Below are 13,071 nucleotides of genomic sequence, written 5' to 3' on the forward strand. Positions count from 1 at the left end.
GCCGGATAGAACCTATCTTTTATCTGTATGGGCATGAAATGTAGAAAATTTCTGTAAGAGGATTTCACCAAAAAACGACGGTAACGCCCTCTTTTACGTCCCGTCACTTGTAGTTTTCCGGGCAATTCGCACGATAGTGACCCTTTCCCTGGCATCTAAAACACTTACGCTCTTGCGCCTCAACACGCGGCCCTTTACACTTAAATGCTATGTGGCCAAATTTACTACAATTAGCGCATCGTAGGTGAGTATTTTGCGTGTCGCCCTGTAGTTGCTGGGCAGTGCGGGCGATGTGAAGCGGCCGCGACGGTGTCTGTTCACCCGGATCGCTTACACCAGGCGGAGTTACCTTGTGAGGCCCCTGTTGAGTGGTCATATGATACATACGTGGACGAGGTGTTTTAGTGCCTGTAATCTTTTGGCTTTGCGCACCTTGAAATTGCAGTTGATTATATTTATAATTACTGCTTGACTGCTGCGGAAGAACCGCAGGCTGCTTATATCCTGCTGTAAGTGTATCTGGAACGAGCCGCGTATTATCGGACATATGCCCGTGTAACCCTGTGCCGTGTAAACCTGTCTGTTTACTAAAAGTTGCTTCATACTTTGACACCGCAGCTAATCGAGCGTCCACATCCGTAGCCCAACTACGTAAATCATCCACGTCTTTGGGTGGTGACAGCATGCTAGCCATGCTAATGACGTGGGGTGCCACATTCCCTAACATTAAAGAAATTAGTTCGTTGTCACCAGTGTCCGATTCTAATACCGATGCGTATGATAGAACACTATCAACGAATTGGGACACGCTCTCATCGGGTCGTTGTAATCGCAAAACGTAACTACGTTTACATGAATCCAACACATGGGGTGGGCATACAGCACGTATAACAGAGGTCTTAAAGGCCTGGTATTCCACGCCTTGAATAATTGCCTCTGTCAATCTATTGACATACACCCCTGCGCATTTAGTTAGAAGCCCCTTCATAAGGGAGGCGGAAGGGACTAATTTAAGTTTACTCAGGCGATCAGCCTCTAAAAAAAATTTCAATACTACCCCAGGGTCGGAGCTATCAAGGGTTGGTAGTGCCTTAAGCACTGAAAAATAAAGTTTTTGGGAGAATGAGTCTGGAGGTACACTTATATTAGCGGCTGCCTGCCCGCCCACTGCTCCAGCTCCGTCGCCCTCACTGGGTTCAGCCACAGACTCACGCAAATGACGCACCAGACGTGCGCGTAAAACTGCGACGGTATCACTGGAATCTGTAGGTAGGTTGTTTTCTTCACAATATTGGACGAGGTCGGCTCGGTGCAGTTGGTAGACCCAACCGACCCCGACCGAAGACGCAGTCGAAGCCATGGAAACAAACATACAAAAAACAACAATTTAGCTGCCGCTTAAGCAGAGTTGCGCAGAACTTGCAGCCAAACGCCAGAAAACTGCAGTTTGACTACCAGTGCCTCGATTACAAAGAACAATAATGAGATATTAAAATCCCTTAGCATGGGCCAATTGTTGTGTGTATAACTAAATCTTGTTTATATGGTGCTTCAATAATACATGCGTCTATTATCAATATAAGTTTATTTATATTTACAACCATAATCAGCTTCATATCTTTACATACGAATCTTTACAATTTGGGTATAACCTATATATATATATCTCTTTAAATGCTGTGCATTTACTAAGTACGAATGTTGTACATATTTGATTTACTTTTACGGCACAAGGTAATAGTAACTGCTCTTTAATGTCTTCCTTTACAACAAGAATAAGCAAAACTATGTCCGCCTATGTGTAGACCCAATGCTATATGCATATTCCCTTATGATTATACGTAACATGTTGCGGAAACGTTCCTAACGTACATAGGGATTGGTTTACAGTGTTCTCGTAAATATGTAAGCGTATATTTTACCTACACCGGCTATGCGCTAACGTCTGAGTAATAACGAAATAGCAAGCTAAATTAAATAGTGCTGGCGCACAACACGCAGTTGTAGAGAGCCGAACTAACAATATAAATTGCATACAAATAATGGCGGGCCCAACACTCAGCAATCGCCGTCACTATTACCAGCATTTACTTTGCAAAATGTTATGCCGCGGATATACGGTTTCAAGGTCTTCGTAACACGAATCTAGGTTCATGATGGTCAGAACGTAATCGGGCAGCATGACGACGCTGAGTGTAGACGTAACTCGTTAGCGATAACCGGCGGACTGTCCCCTTAGACCTACTGGGCAGACAGCAACTATAGAGAGCTGAGAGCCCGCTTAAATACTCTAAAAAGAACTAAAATCACAGATGTCGCTAGTGTTGAATCTAGAGGGAAAAAAGGGGAAGGAAGAGAGGCGGTGGAGGGGGAACAAGACACCTAGAGTGGGAGTAGGGGAAATGAAAGGAGGTGGCGCTGCATCGCGACTGACGGCGACTGAGCGCAGCTACTGCTGCAAACAAATTATTATCCTACATTATTATGTTTAAAAGTTTAAATTTAAGATATTTGAATGACTGACCAACGTTGAAGTCGCATTGATTAATTTCTTATTCTTCACTTTGATTTTTTTTTCTCTTTTTTATCGCATTATCTGTTACTTGGTAATGTGAACGGAAAAATCCCACATATACTCTCATACACAGTCTGTAATATATCTCCCGAATATCGGGCGCAATTTCCTTGGCTTTGGGATGGGAAACGATGCATTTTTTTTCTTACACCCTCGTCAAAAAATATATATATGTTGATGGCCTCGTCCGGTTCGGCGTGATCGAAAGCGCAAGGGATGTGACAGTTAGGGTGCGTGCCCGCACCGGAATGACGTCAAGCATTCGTCCGAGGGAGAGTGAAAGGAGAAAAAAAATAGGTGGAAGAGAAAGTTGGTTATACGTCACACTGATGGTCCTCGAAATGTGCTGGAGGTCGCTATTCCCCGACGACGTCGAATCTCGAACAAAGGGTGCCTGAACGCGAACAGTAGAGACCCAAGCTGTATAAAACTCTCTGCAGATCACCTTCGCATGCAGGGAATAAAATGTCGATAACGTAAAAAATGAAATAAAACATAAATCCCACATGCGTGCTTTTGGAATCCCAACGAAAAAATAAATATTTATCGAGGTCAAAAAAAAATTAAAATTATATATTTTTTCCCTCCCATCCTCAGATAACTCGTACGAATGTCATGCCCTTTGTGGATGATGGATGCATGCGTGTAGATATGAGTGTAGTTTCAGTAGGTCTACGTATGGTGTTGGTGATGGTGATACTGGTGATGGAGGCCGCTCAAAACGAACAGGTATCAAGCTTTTATTTTCAAAAATAATTTTTTTTCCCCTTCCCGTATCGCTCTTGCGCAGGGACATGCGCCTCATTCACGGGTCTCGTATCTCCGCAGCGACGGGCTTTCAATATTTGTTCGACAGCGCGCGATATAAATTCCCATTCAGCCCGATAGAGTGCTCCGTGCCTTCTCGCTCCCCGACGCCGACGCTTCCCTGTGATAAATCACTGCGACAACTGCATGTGCCCGTTAAAACTATTCGCGCGTGATGCATGTTTTCATCCGCTAAAAGATTCAGTTTGTCTTCTGCGCGCGGCGAGGGCAAACGCATAACTCTCAGTTTTACCAACCACGTTAAAAAAAGCGCCTCGTGAAAATAATTTTTTTTGCTACCATTAAAACATTTCAGTAATTTCAATTTTTTCCTAATATTGCAACCCTGGGTATTAAACGTAGTTGTTGTTTTACTTATTTTAAAAGCAATAATAAAATTATAACGTTGTACAATATTTTTAGGTTGCTGAACACTTAATCTACTTCATTGGTTTAAATTATAAATTACGATACGAGGTAGGAAAAAAATTAAAAATCTTTGTTTAAATTGATGATAATTGCTGCGAAAACGAAAAGTAATATCACCGAAGATTAAATTTAAATTACTTATTTATATATATAATCTATCTGCTGAAGAAAAAGGGATAAATGAAAATTTTGTGAATTTAGGTCAATTTATTTACAGATTGAATGGATTTTTTTATTTTATAATCTTTTATCCATCCTTATGTTACCGTGTTTACCTAATGTGCAGTAATCGTTTTTAACTGAACTATTAAAGAAACTGAATTAGTATTTTGTCAGCAGATTTTGTAATATGTTGCTGGCCATGTGGAATAGGAAATTTTTTCGAAAGGGAAACAAAGGGGAAGTTGCTGTCAGACGGTACTCCAATTTCCCTCCAAACATGTGTTCCATCAGTGCTCCAATAGTCTCATTACCTTTCATCATCTGGAATGACCACGGTGTTGACGAGAAATTTAGGAAAATCTGTTTCATGGTAAGTACTTAATGTAAAAGTATGAAATTATTTTTGTGGTTGTAAAACTTTCATATTTTACAAACTGTTTCTGTACAAACGCCTTATCAGCACCAAACAAAATCAAAATAAATAAGTACAGTATGAGGCAGTTTAAAGTATTTCAATCTTCCAGTGCATCGCGGGCTGAAAGGATACTTCAGAACGACGATATTAGAATATTATCTTCGCCGAGATGTGAACCGACTGTTGATGTCATGGAGTGAAATAACTGGCTTTAAAGAGCGAACACTCGGTGATACTTTACGTTTAGGCTTTTCTTTTCCGTCTTCTTAAGTATACGGAAACAGAAACTAAACAAACAAGGATGCTTTTTTTTTCAATTCTTGTAAATAAAACGGTAAATCATCATGCTTAAATAAATGAATTATGAAATAAATAATGCCCATGTCCACGTGCGAACCTTATTTGAAGGTATGCAATAAATAAACAAAAAATTATCAATTAGGTTTGCTTAGGTTAGAGAATTTTTTTCCTTATCTGGCATTAAGTTTTAGTTGGTTAAAATAACGATAGGAAATTAAAGATTATGAAATTTTTCGTTTTTCCTTCCGTTGTTCGTCTATTTCACACGAATTCTGACCACTAATGATATATATTCGTAGCAGAAAACTCTCTAGACACTATTACAAAACCATGTTTACACAGTTTTTTTCAAGTAATTAAATTGTACAAATGTGACGAAAAATTGAAATATATTACTTATTTTCAAGTGTAAAAGTAATAAAATCATACAATTTTTCTCAGGGTATAGTATGAGAAAAATAAAATAATTAAAGCATAATAAGTTATATACAGTGGCTTGTAATTAAAATAATTATTTCAAAGGTTCTAGGTAGCGTATAGTGCGGACAAGCAGTATTACGGGCAGTCAAGCATTGATGAGGAGCGTGACATCTTAGTGTATCGTATGGGAGAGTAGAGGAAGCGAATTCGTATCTATGGTATGTGTCTAAGGAGGCTGTAAAGCACCATGGGCGCCGCATTTTTCAAAGTGTTAAAAATATGTTTACTAAAAAAAATAGTGTTTCGTGAGCAATACGGGTACACGTATGAGCGACATTACGATATTTGATGGTTTTAGAACAGTTTCTGTGTAACCGTGACGTGCCCAATCGGTACTATTTGGTTTCGTAGAGCTTTTTTTCTTCTTGTCTCTGCTGGTCCGTTCCGAGCAACGCGTCTCTATCAAGATATGGAGCCCACTTTTGCAAAATTAAATTACTTGGGGAATACTGGCACAGGTTCAAGTTTGAGGAGCGTGGAGCTGGTGAATGACCCCGGCCACCATCTTCGATTGTAGCATCATGGTGGCCATCTTATATAACCTTGACCTTTGACTTGCCCTTCAAAATTTTCCAAACTTTGCCAAAAAGTCTCAAAATTTGTTAACATTGTCCAAAATGCAACAAAATTACCAGTGTTCGCCGGCTTTCACGGCCATTGTCTGAAGTAGCTTGGCTTCTGGGTTGTAGCCGTGTCCTTGGCAAATAATTCACCAACGTTTCGGTCGAAATTGCAGTCAACATCAACAGAAGGTAATTGCTCCCTGATGATTGTGATTTCATTTCGACCGAAACGTTGGTGAATTATTTGCCAAGGACACGGATACAACCCAGAAGCCAAGCTACTTCATACATAACAGTATTTAGGGGGGGAAATGTACGCCAAATATATCTAAAATATTATCAAAATTATATTTATGCCTATTTACAAAGGAACAATACCCGTTTTAAGGAAACATTTCCCATTTAATTCCTCAAAAATGCCAACGGCTTAAAAATACATAAAAGCGGCTAAAACATATAAAACCAAGATTCCCTAAACCACTTTTGACAATAAGGATGTCATGACCGCCATCGTAAAAGTAAAGGTGTCACCGCTGCTCTCTTTGTAAGGTCGCCACATTGTGAATCCTTAATTTTTCTCCAGTTTTTAGGAAAAATTTTAAAATTATAAAAAAATTAATTGTAAAAAAGTTGATAAAAATATCTGTTTTGTCATTATGAACTTCGTCCACCATCTTTAAATTCCATGATTAATTATCAAAAATCTCGCGAAAATGTAATGGCTTAAAACCCGGCAAAAGGAATCAATTAAAAATGGCGATTGATCCTTTCTCTACGGAAGCCACCAGCAAACTGACCTAACATCACTAATGCCAAAGAAGATATTAATTACATAGCCTGTATTACATAGCTTGTTTGCGTCTGATAAAGGCACGCCATAATTTAACCGATATATTGCTTTCATTCGCTAGGGTGAGATGCCGCCATATAGGTTTACTTTTACCCGCTCAAATGCAGGAATCATTTATTTCCGTTATTGACCAGCATTACTAAATTCCTTAATTATTAAGGTATATATGCAGAAAAAATACTAAAATTTATCAAAAAATCACGTATGAAATAAAAGATCAATTTGGTTGCTTAATTTAATATTGAATGATGCAGAAGTATTTAATAGTTAAAAACATGCTTATTTAAACAATTTTGATCAATATCCTACGATCTGTTTAAGTTCCTCATCTCCCAGCCTCCAATAAGTCGACATAACCTCTATCTTAAAACATGGTAACTATTAAATAAATAATAGGGAAAAATAAAAATATTCATTTAAAATGTAACATCATTTACTTACATATGACTGTTTCAAATGATTTCCACCACCCCCCCCGGGGGGTTTTTAATACCAGGCAGTAGATAGTTAATTATATTAATTAATTATAAATTTTCCCATCTAAACTCCCGTAAAACAATAACTCATTAACATTACTATGACATAAAAAATTGGTTGTCTGTAAAGTCAGTTTACGGACGATAGTTTAACGTGACGTCATAACAAAACATTGATGAAATGATTGATCCAGAAGAAAAGGAAATATAATATTAGGCCTGAGACTGAGCCGTAATAGGTTTTTGCAACCAAACCATTTAGGCATTTAAAATATTATATTTTTTGAGGAAGAATTTTTTTTCAATTGTTCTATCTTTTGTTTGATAAAATCTACCTCTGCATACTTTTATGAATAAAATTGAATCGATTTTATTGAATTACTTTGTATGGATACAAAGAAGGAGTGAAATTAAATGTACAATTGAATTAATAAATCTACTTTTATTTGCATTCATTAGTTCAAATATATTTATTACTTTTTAAATGTTGCGTGCACCGTATTTATTTTTACAAGTTCAAAAAAAAATTCCCAGCTGCCGGAATTCGAACCGATAAACTTTAGATTGGAAGTCAACCATGCTAACCACACGGCCACGAGACCGTATTGAGAATGATTGTTTCAGATGGTATAAATTATAATATTCCACGCACGATATTTGTTTGAATTTTTTTATGTAGCATATTCTATGTAGGACTCGAAATATTTACACGCTCGTGGGCTCATAACTATAATACATTGTGTGATTTAGTTTATCAAACAATAACTCATGACAAATAATTACCAATGTCAAACTAAAGCGTGAAAAGCATCGTACCAGCAATAAATATTTAGTTACACAGCTAAAACCATACTCATACAACACTGTTTAAATATACTGATTTACACTAGTGCTTAAAATCATACGTACTTGTAAGAACGCCATTTCCTTGCGAATATACTCCCGTGGCGCGGTGCACAACGATAACCTCGGTTTGCCGCCACGTGTCGGCCGAGTTCTCTGTACCGTCCGCAACATACCAGAGAGATGCCACGCATGCGTAAACAGTGGGACATCCGTAGTGGGACAATTTTTCGTGCGTGCAGCCAGCGTTCATCGATTTATTAGACGTTGTCACGTCAAAAGGCAGAAAAGAGTAAGAGTTAACAATAATACCAAGTGCCAGTCACTCATGTGGTAACGACCATGTGATCGATACCCACCCACCAATTAGGTATTATTTTTTCTTGCCTCATGTAGAAAAATAACTTCCAATACATTTGAAGTTAAAAGTACTCACGTACGACTCTTCAAAGTCCCTTGATTAAAGCTTGTTCACCACAAAGTTTCCAATAAATTCCCTAAAGCTAGAGACAGCGGCTGACCGGGCCAGGCCCGTCTGTAGATGCGTGCCGCGCGCTGGGAGAGACTTGCAAGCTTGCAGAAGTGTCGGGTGGCAATACACCTGGTCGCTCGCTCGAGGCATCGCTTCCCAGCGGTTACGGCAATATGCATTTAAAAAAAATAATCTAATACATGTAAAGTACTTGTTGTAATGGTTTAAAAGTAGAAAGGTAGAAAAATGGACTTTGAAGGTAACATTTGCACCCCAAAAATTTTTGTATTCCATTGACCAGAGTTGAACACACAAGCCATGTGATTGGTTGTGCTACGAATGATAATAAACAACGAATTTTCATTCAGATTAGAACTCATAACAAAAAAAAAAATTTAAACGATACTAAAACACTTTTTTTAATAGGCCATGATCAATGCCTGGCTATTAGAACATGCAACTCCGAACCACAAGACCAATCATGTTCTGACTACATGTTTGAGTACGAACATTAAAATAAATTACACGCATTCAACAAAAGAAGAATACTTGCAATTTACCAGTAATACATACACAGTACCACGTAATAAACACACAATGAATACGCAATACACACACTGGACACACATTTGAAAAAAGTAAGTGTATTTGGACGACTATTCAATTATATGTGGTACGATCTCGCCATAGGAATACGATCTCATCATAGTGATACGATCTCGCCACAGGGATACGATTATCACATGATACGATAGGAAACAGCTCCAACATTTCCAGCGACATTTTACCATATAACTAAAAGTATATAAGGCTACAAGACTACAAGTCTAAAAGGATCCAACTCTCTACAAGAATTCAAGGCTCCAAGAATACAAGACTTCAAGGCTACGAGACTTCGAGGCTAAAGTACTACAATAATACGAGGCTAAGAAACCACGAACCTAGAAATCTATGAGTCTACTAGGCTTGAACTTGCTACGACCCTACTATGCTACTATTCTACAAGTCTACCAGGCTACATGGTTCTAACTATCTTTGACTCTGTTCACCTGCAAGAGTTATTTTTTCTTATGCAAAACAACTTGTTGCTAGTAGTACCGAATTTTTTCAACAGATGTCGCCAAGTACTGTGTTGAGGTAAATATTATTTATTTTTTATGTGGGATGCAGGATGCTCACTCACGCTCGCATGAGAAGGAGGGATTCGCTAGATATCAGGGAGAAGGAAGTTTCTGTTTCATTTTAGTTTTTCTGAGATGACTCATGGCATAGTAATAGTCTGAGTAATAATTATTTTTTGTCTAAATTTATTCTGAAAAGAAATTTTGTTATTGATGTTTTTCTAGCAGAAATTCACTAATCAAACGAATTTCCGAATTAATTTGCACCATGCCTCCTGGAGAGGCCCCACACTTCCTGTGGCGACCTCACGCTTCCTGAGGTGGCCCCACGCATCCTGGAGCGGCCCCACGTCTCCTGGTGCAGCCCCACGCCTCCTATGGCGGCCCCACGCTTCCTGTGGCGGCCCCACGCCTCCTAGTGAGGCCCCACGCCTCCTGGGCAGCCCTACGTCTCCTGGTGCGGCACCATGCTTCCTATGGCGGCCCCACGCTTCCTGTGGCGGCCCCACGCCTCGTAGTGAGGCCCCACGCCTCCTGGGCAGCCCTACGTCTCCTGATACGGCCCCACGCCTCCTGTGGCGGCCCCACGCCTCCTGTGGCGACCCCATGTCTACTGGGGACCCCACACTTCCTGGGGAGACCCCACGCCTCCTAGGGCGGCCCCACGCCTCCTGGGTGGCCCCACGCCTTCTGTGGTGGCCCCACGCTTCCTGTGGCGGCCCCACGCATCCTGGAGCGGCCCCACGTCTCCTGGTGCAGCCCCACGCCTCCTATGGCGGCCCCACGCTTCCTGTGGCGGCCCCACGCCTCCTAGTGAGGCCCCACGCCTCCTGGGCAGCCCTACGTCTCCTGGTGCGGCACCACGCTTCCTATGGCGGCCCCACGCTTCCTGTGGCGGCCCCACGCCTCGTAGTGAGGCCCCACGCCTCCTGGGCAGCCCTACGTCTCCTGATACGGCCCCACGCCTCCTGTGGCGGCCCCACGCCTCCTGTGGCGACCCCATGTCTACTGGGGACCCCACACTTCCTGGGGAGACCCCACGCCTCCTAGGGCGGCCCCACGCCTCCTGGGTGGCCCCACGCCTTCTGTGGTGGCCCCACGCTTCCTGTGGCGGCCCCACGCCTCCTGGGTGGCCCTACGCCTGCTGTGGTGGCCCCACGCTTCCTGTGGCGGCTCCACGCATCCTGGGGCGACCCCACTCCTCCTGGGTGGCCCCACGCCACCTGTGGTGGCCCCACGCTTCCTGTGGCGGCCGCACGCCTCCTGGGTGGCCCCACGCATCCTGGGGCGATCCCACTCCTCCTGGGTGGCCCCACGCCTCCTGTGGTGGCCCCACGCTTCCTGTGGCAGCCCCACGCCTCCTGGGTGGCCCCACGCATCCTGGGGCGACCCCACTCCTCCTGGGTGGCCCCACGCCTCCTGTGGTGGCCCCACGATTCCTGTGGCGGCCCCACGCATCCTGGGGCGACCCCACTCCTCCTGGGAGGCCCCACGCCTCCTGTGGTGGCCCCACGCTTCCTGTGGCGGCCCCACGCCTCCTGGGTGGCCCCACGCATCCTGGGGCGACCCCACTCCTCCTGGGTGGCCCCATGCCTCCTGTGGTGGCCCCACGCTTCCTGTGGCGGCCCCAGGCATCCTGGGGCGACCCCACGCCACCTGCGGACCCCACACTTCCTGGGGAGACCCCACGCCTCCTACGGCGACCCCACGCCTCCTCGGTGGCCCCACGCCTCCTGTGGTGGCCCCACGCTTCCTGTGGCGGCCCCACGCTTCCTGTGGCGGCCCCACGCATCCTGGGGCGACCCCACGCCTCCTGTGGCGGCTCCACGCATCCTGGGGCGACCCCACGCATCCTGGGGCGACCCCAAGCCTCCTGGAGACCCCACACTTCCTGGGGAGACCCCACGCCTCCTAGGGTGATCCCACGCCTCTTGGGTGGCCCCACGCCTCCTGTGGTGGCCCCACGCTTCCTGTGGCGGCCCCACGCCTCCTGGGTGGCCCCACGCCTCCTGGGGACCCCACACTTCCTGCGGAGACCCTACGCCTCCTAGGGCGATCCCACGCCTCCTGGGTGGCCCCACGCCTCCTGTGGTGGCCCCACGCTTCCTGTGGCGGCCCCACGCCTCCTGGGTGGCCCCACGCATCCTGGGGCGACCCCACTCCTCCTGGGTGGCCCCACGCATCCTGTGGCGGCCCCACGCCTCCTAGTGAGGCACCACGCCTCTTGGGCAGCCCTACGTCTCCTGATACGGCCCCACGCCTCCTGTGGCGGCCCCACGCCTCCTGTGGCGACCCCCCGCCTCCTGGGGACCCCACACTTCCTGGGGAGACCCCACGCCTCCTAGGGCGACCCCACGCCTCCTGGTTGGCCCCACGCCTCCTGTGGTGACCCCACGCCTCCTGTGGTGACCCCACGCCTCCTGGAGCGGCCCCACACCTCCTGGAGCGGCCCCACGTCTCCTGGTGCGGCCCCACGCCTCCTATGGCGGCCCCACGCTTCCTGTGGCGGCCCCACGCCTCCTAGTGAAGCACCACGCCTCCTGGGCAGCCTTACGTCTCCTGATACGGCCCCACGCCTCCTGTGGCGGCCTTACGCCTCCTGTGGCGACCCCACGCCTCCAAGGGCGACCCCACGCCTCCTGGGTGGCCCCACGCCTCCTGGGGCGACCCCATGCCTCCTGGGGCGACTCCATGCCTCCTGGGGCGACCCCAGGTACTGCAGACCGAGGAAGAGGTTCGGGGAGCATCTCGCGGGAGTTTCGCCCTGCTGTCCGCAGGTTTTCTCCGAGGTGCTGGTGTACTTCAGCCTGAATGGCGACCGCTACCAGCCGACGCCTCTGGAGCTGACGCCGGCGGCTGACGTGTCACGCGACGCCGCGCGCAACGTCACGGTCAACCTGCAGAACCGCGTCGGCCGCTACCTCAAGCTGCAGCTGCACTTCGCCGCGCGCTGGCTGCTCGTCAGCGAGGTCGCCTTCGACTCGGGTGAGTGACCCAGGCTCCGTCCGTCTAGCGGCCCGTCTATGGCAGGCATCGTCTCCGGCACCGAGCATTACATGTTGCTGGCAACAGGTCTTTATTGTCTCACTGTTGTGTGAGAATAAAACAGATACTTTGTGTGGCGTGTTTTGTGCCCATCCTTCTAAGAAATATTAAAATAAATAAATAAATTTGAAGTAAATAACTGAAAACCAGGGGCGCAAATCTGAACGATTACAAGGGATAGCCTTCGGAATTCCGGGGGAAAGGAGGCAACGTGGCCCGAGATTTTGCGCTTGTGTTTTAACCAACACAAGTCACGTTTGGATAGGGTGCTTGTATGTTGTTTACTGCCGATATTTTGGCTTATATGCACGCAACAGTCGGAAAACTTTATAGTTTAAGGAAAGTTTTCCATGAATAATAGTTTTGACGTTTACTTTTATCAATACTGTTTCCTAGATACGAAATTGCAAGCGCAAAAGAGACCTTCAGGGAGGGGCTTCTTAATTACTGTGGAGAGGGTGGGACCCCTTCCCACCATGGATCTACGCCCATGCTTGAAACAATATTATGAAAGCAAAAAAATTAAAGAAAAA

General features: G+C 45.4%; 1 protein-coding gene across 1 annotated transcript in view; it reads left to right on the forward strand.

Annotated features, from left to right (window-relative positions):
* Positions 1 to 13,071, forward strand: part of LOC134527097 (discoidin domain-containing receptor 2-like) — a 745,508-nt gene that overhangs the window by 489,162 nt on the left and 243,275 nt on the right. The window contains exon 7 of the mRNA XM_063359451.1: positions 12,271 to 12,478. Coding sequence (XP_063215521.1) covers positions 12,271 to 12,478 — 208 coding nt within the window. The remainder of the gene's footprint in view (positions 1 to 12,270; positions 12,479 to 13,071) is intronic.

This window comes from Bacillus rossius, chromosome 1 (genome assembly GCF_032445375.1).
Source record: "Bacillus rossius redtenbacheri isolate Brsri chromosome 1, Brsri_v3, whole genome shotgun sequence".
NCBI lineage: Eukaryota > Metazoa > Arthropoda > Insecta > Phasmatodea > Bacillidae > Bacillus > Bacillus rossius.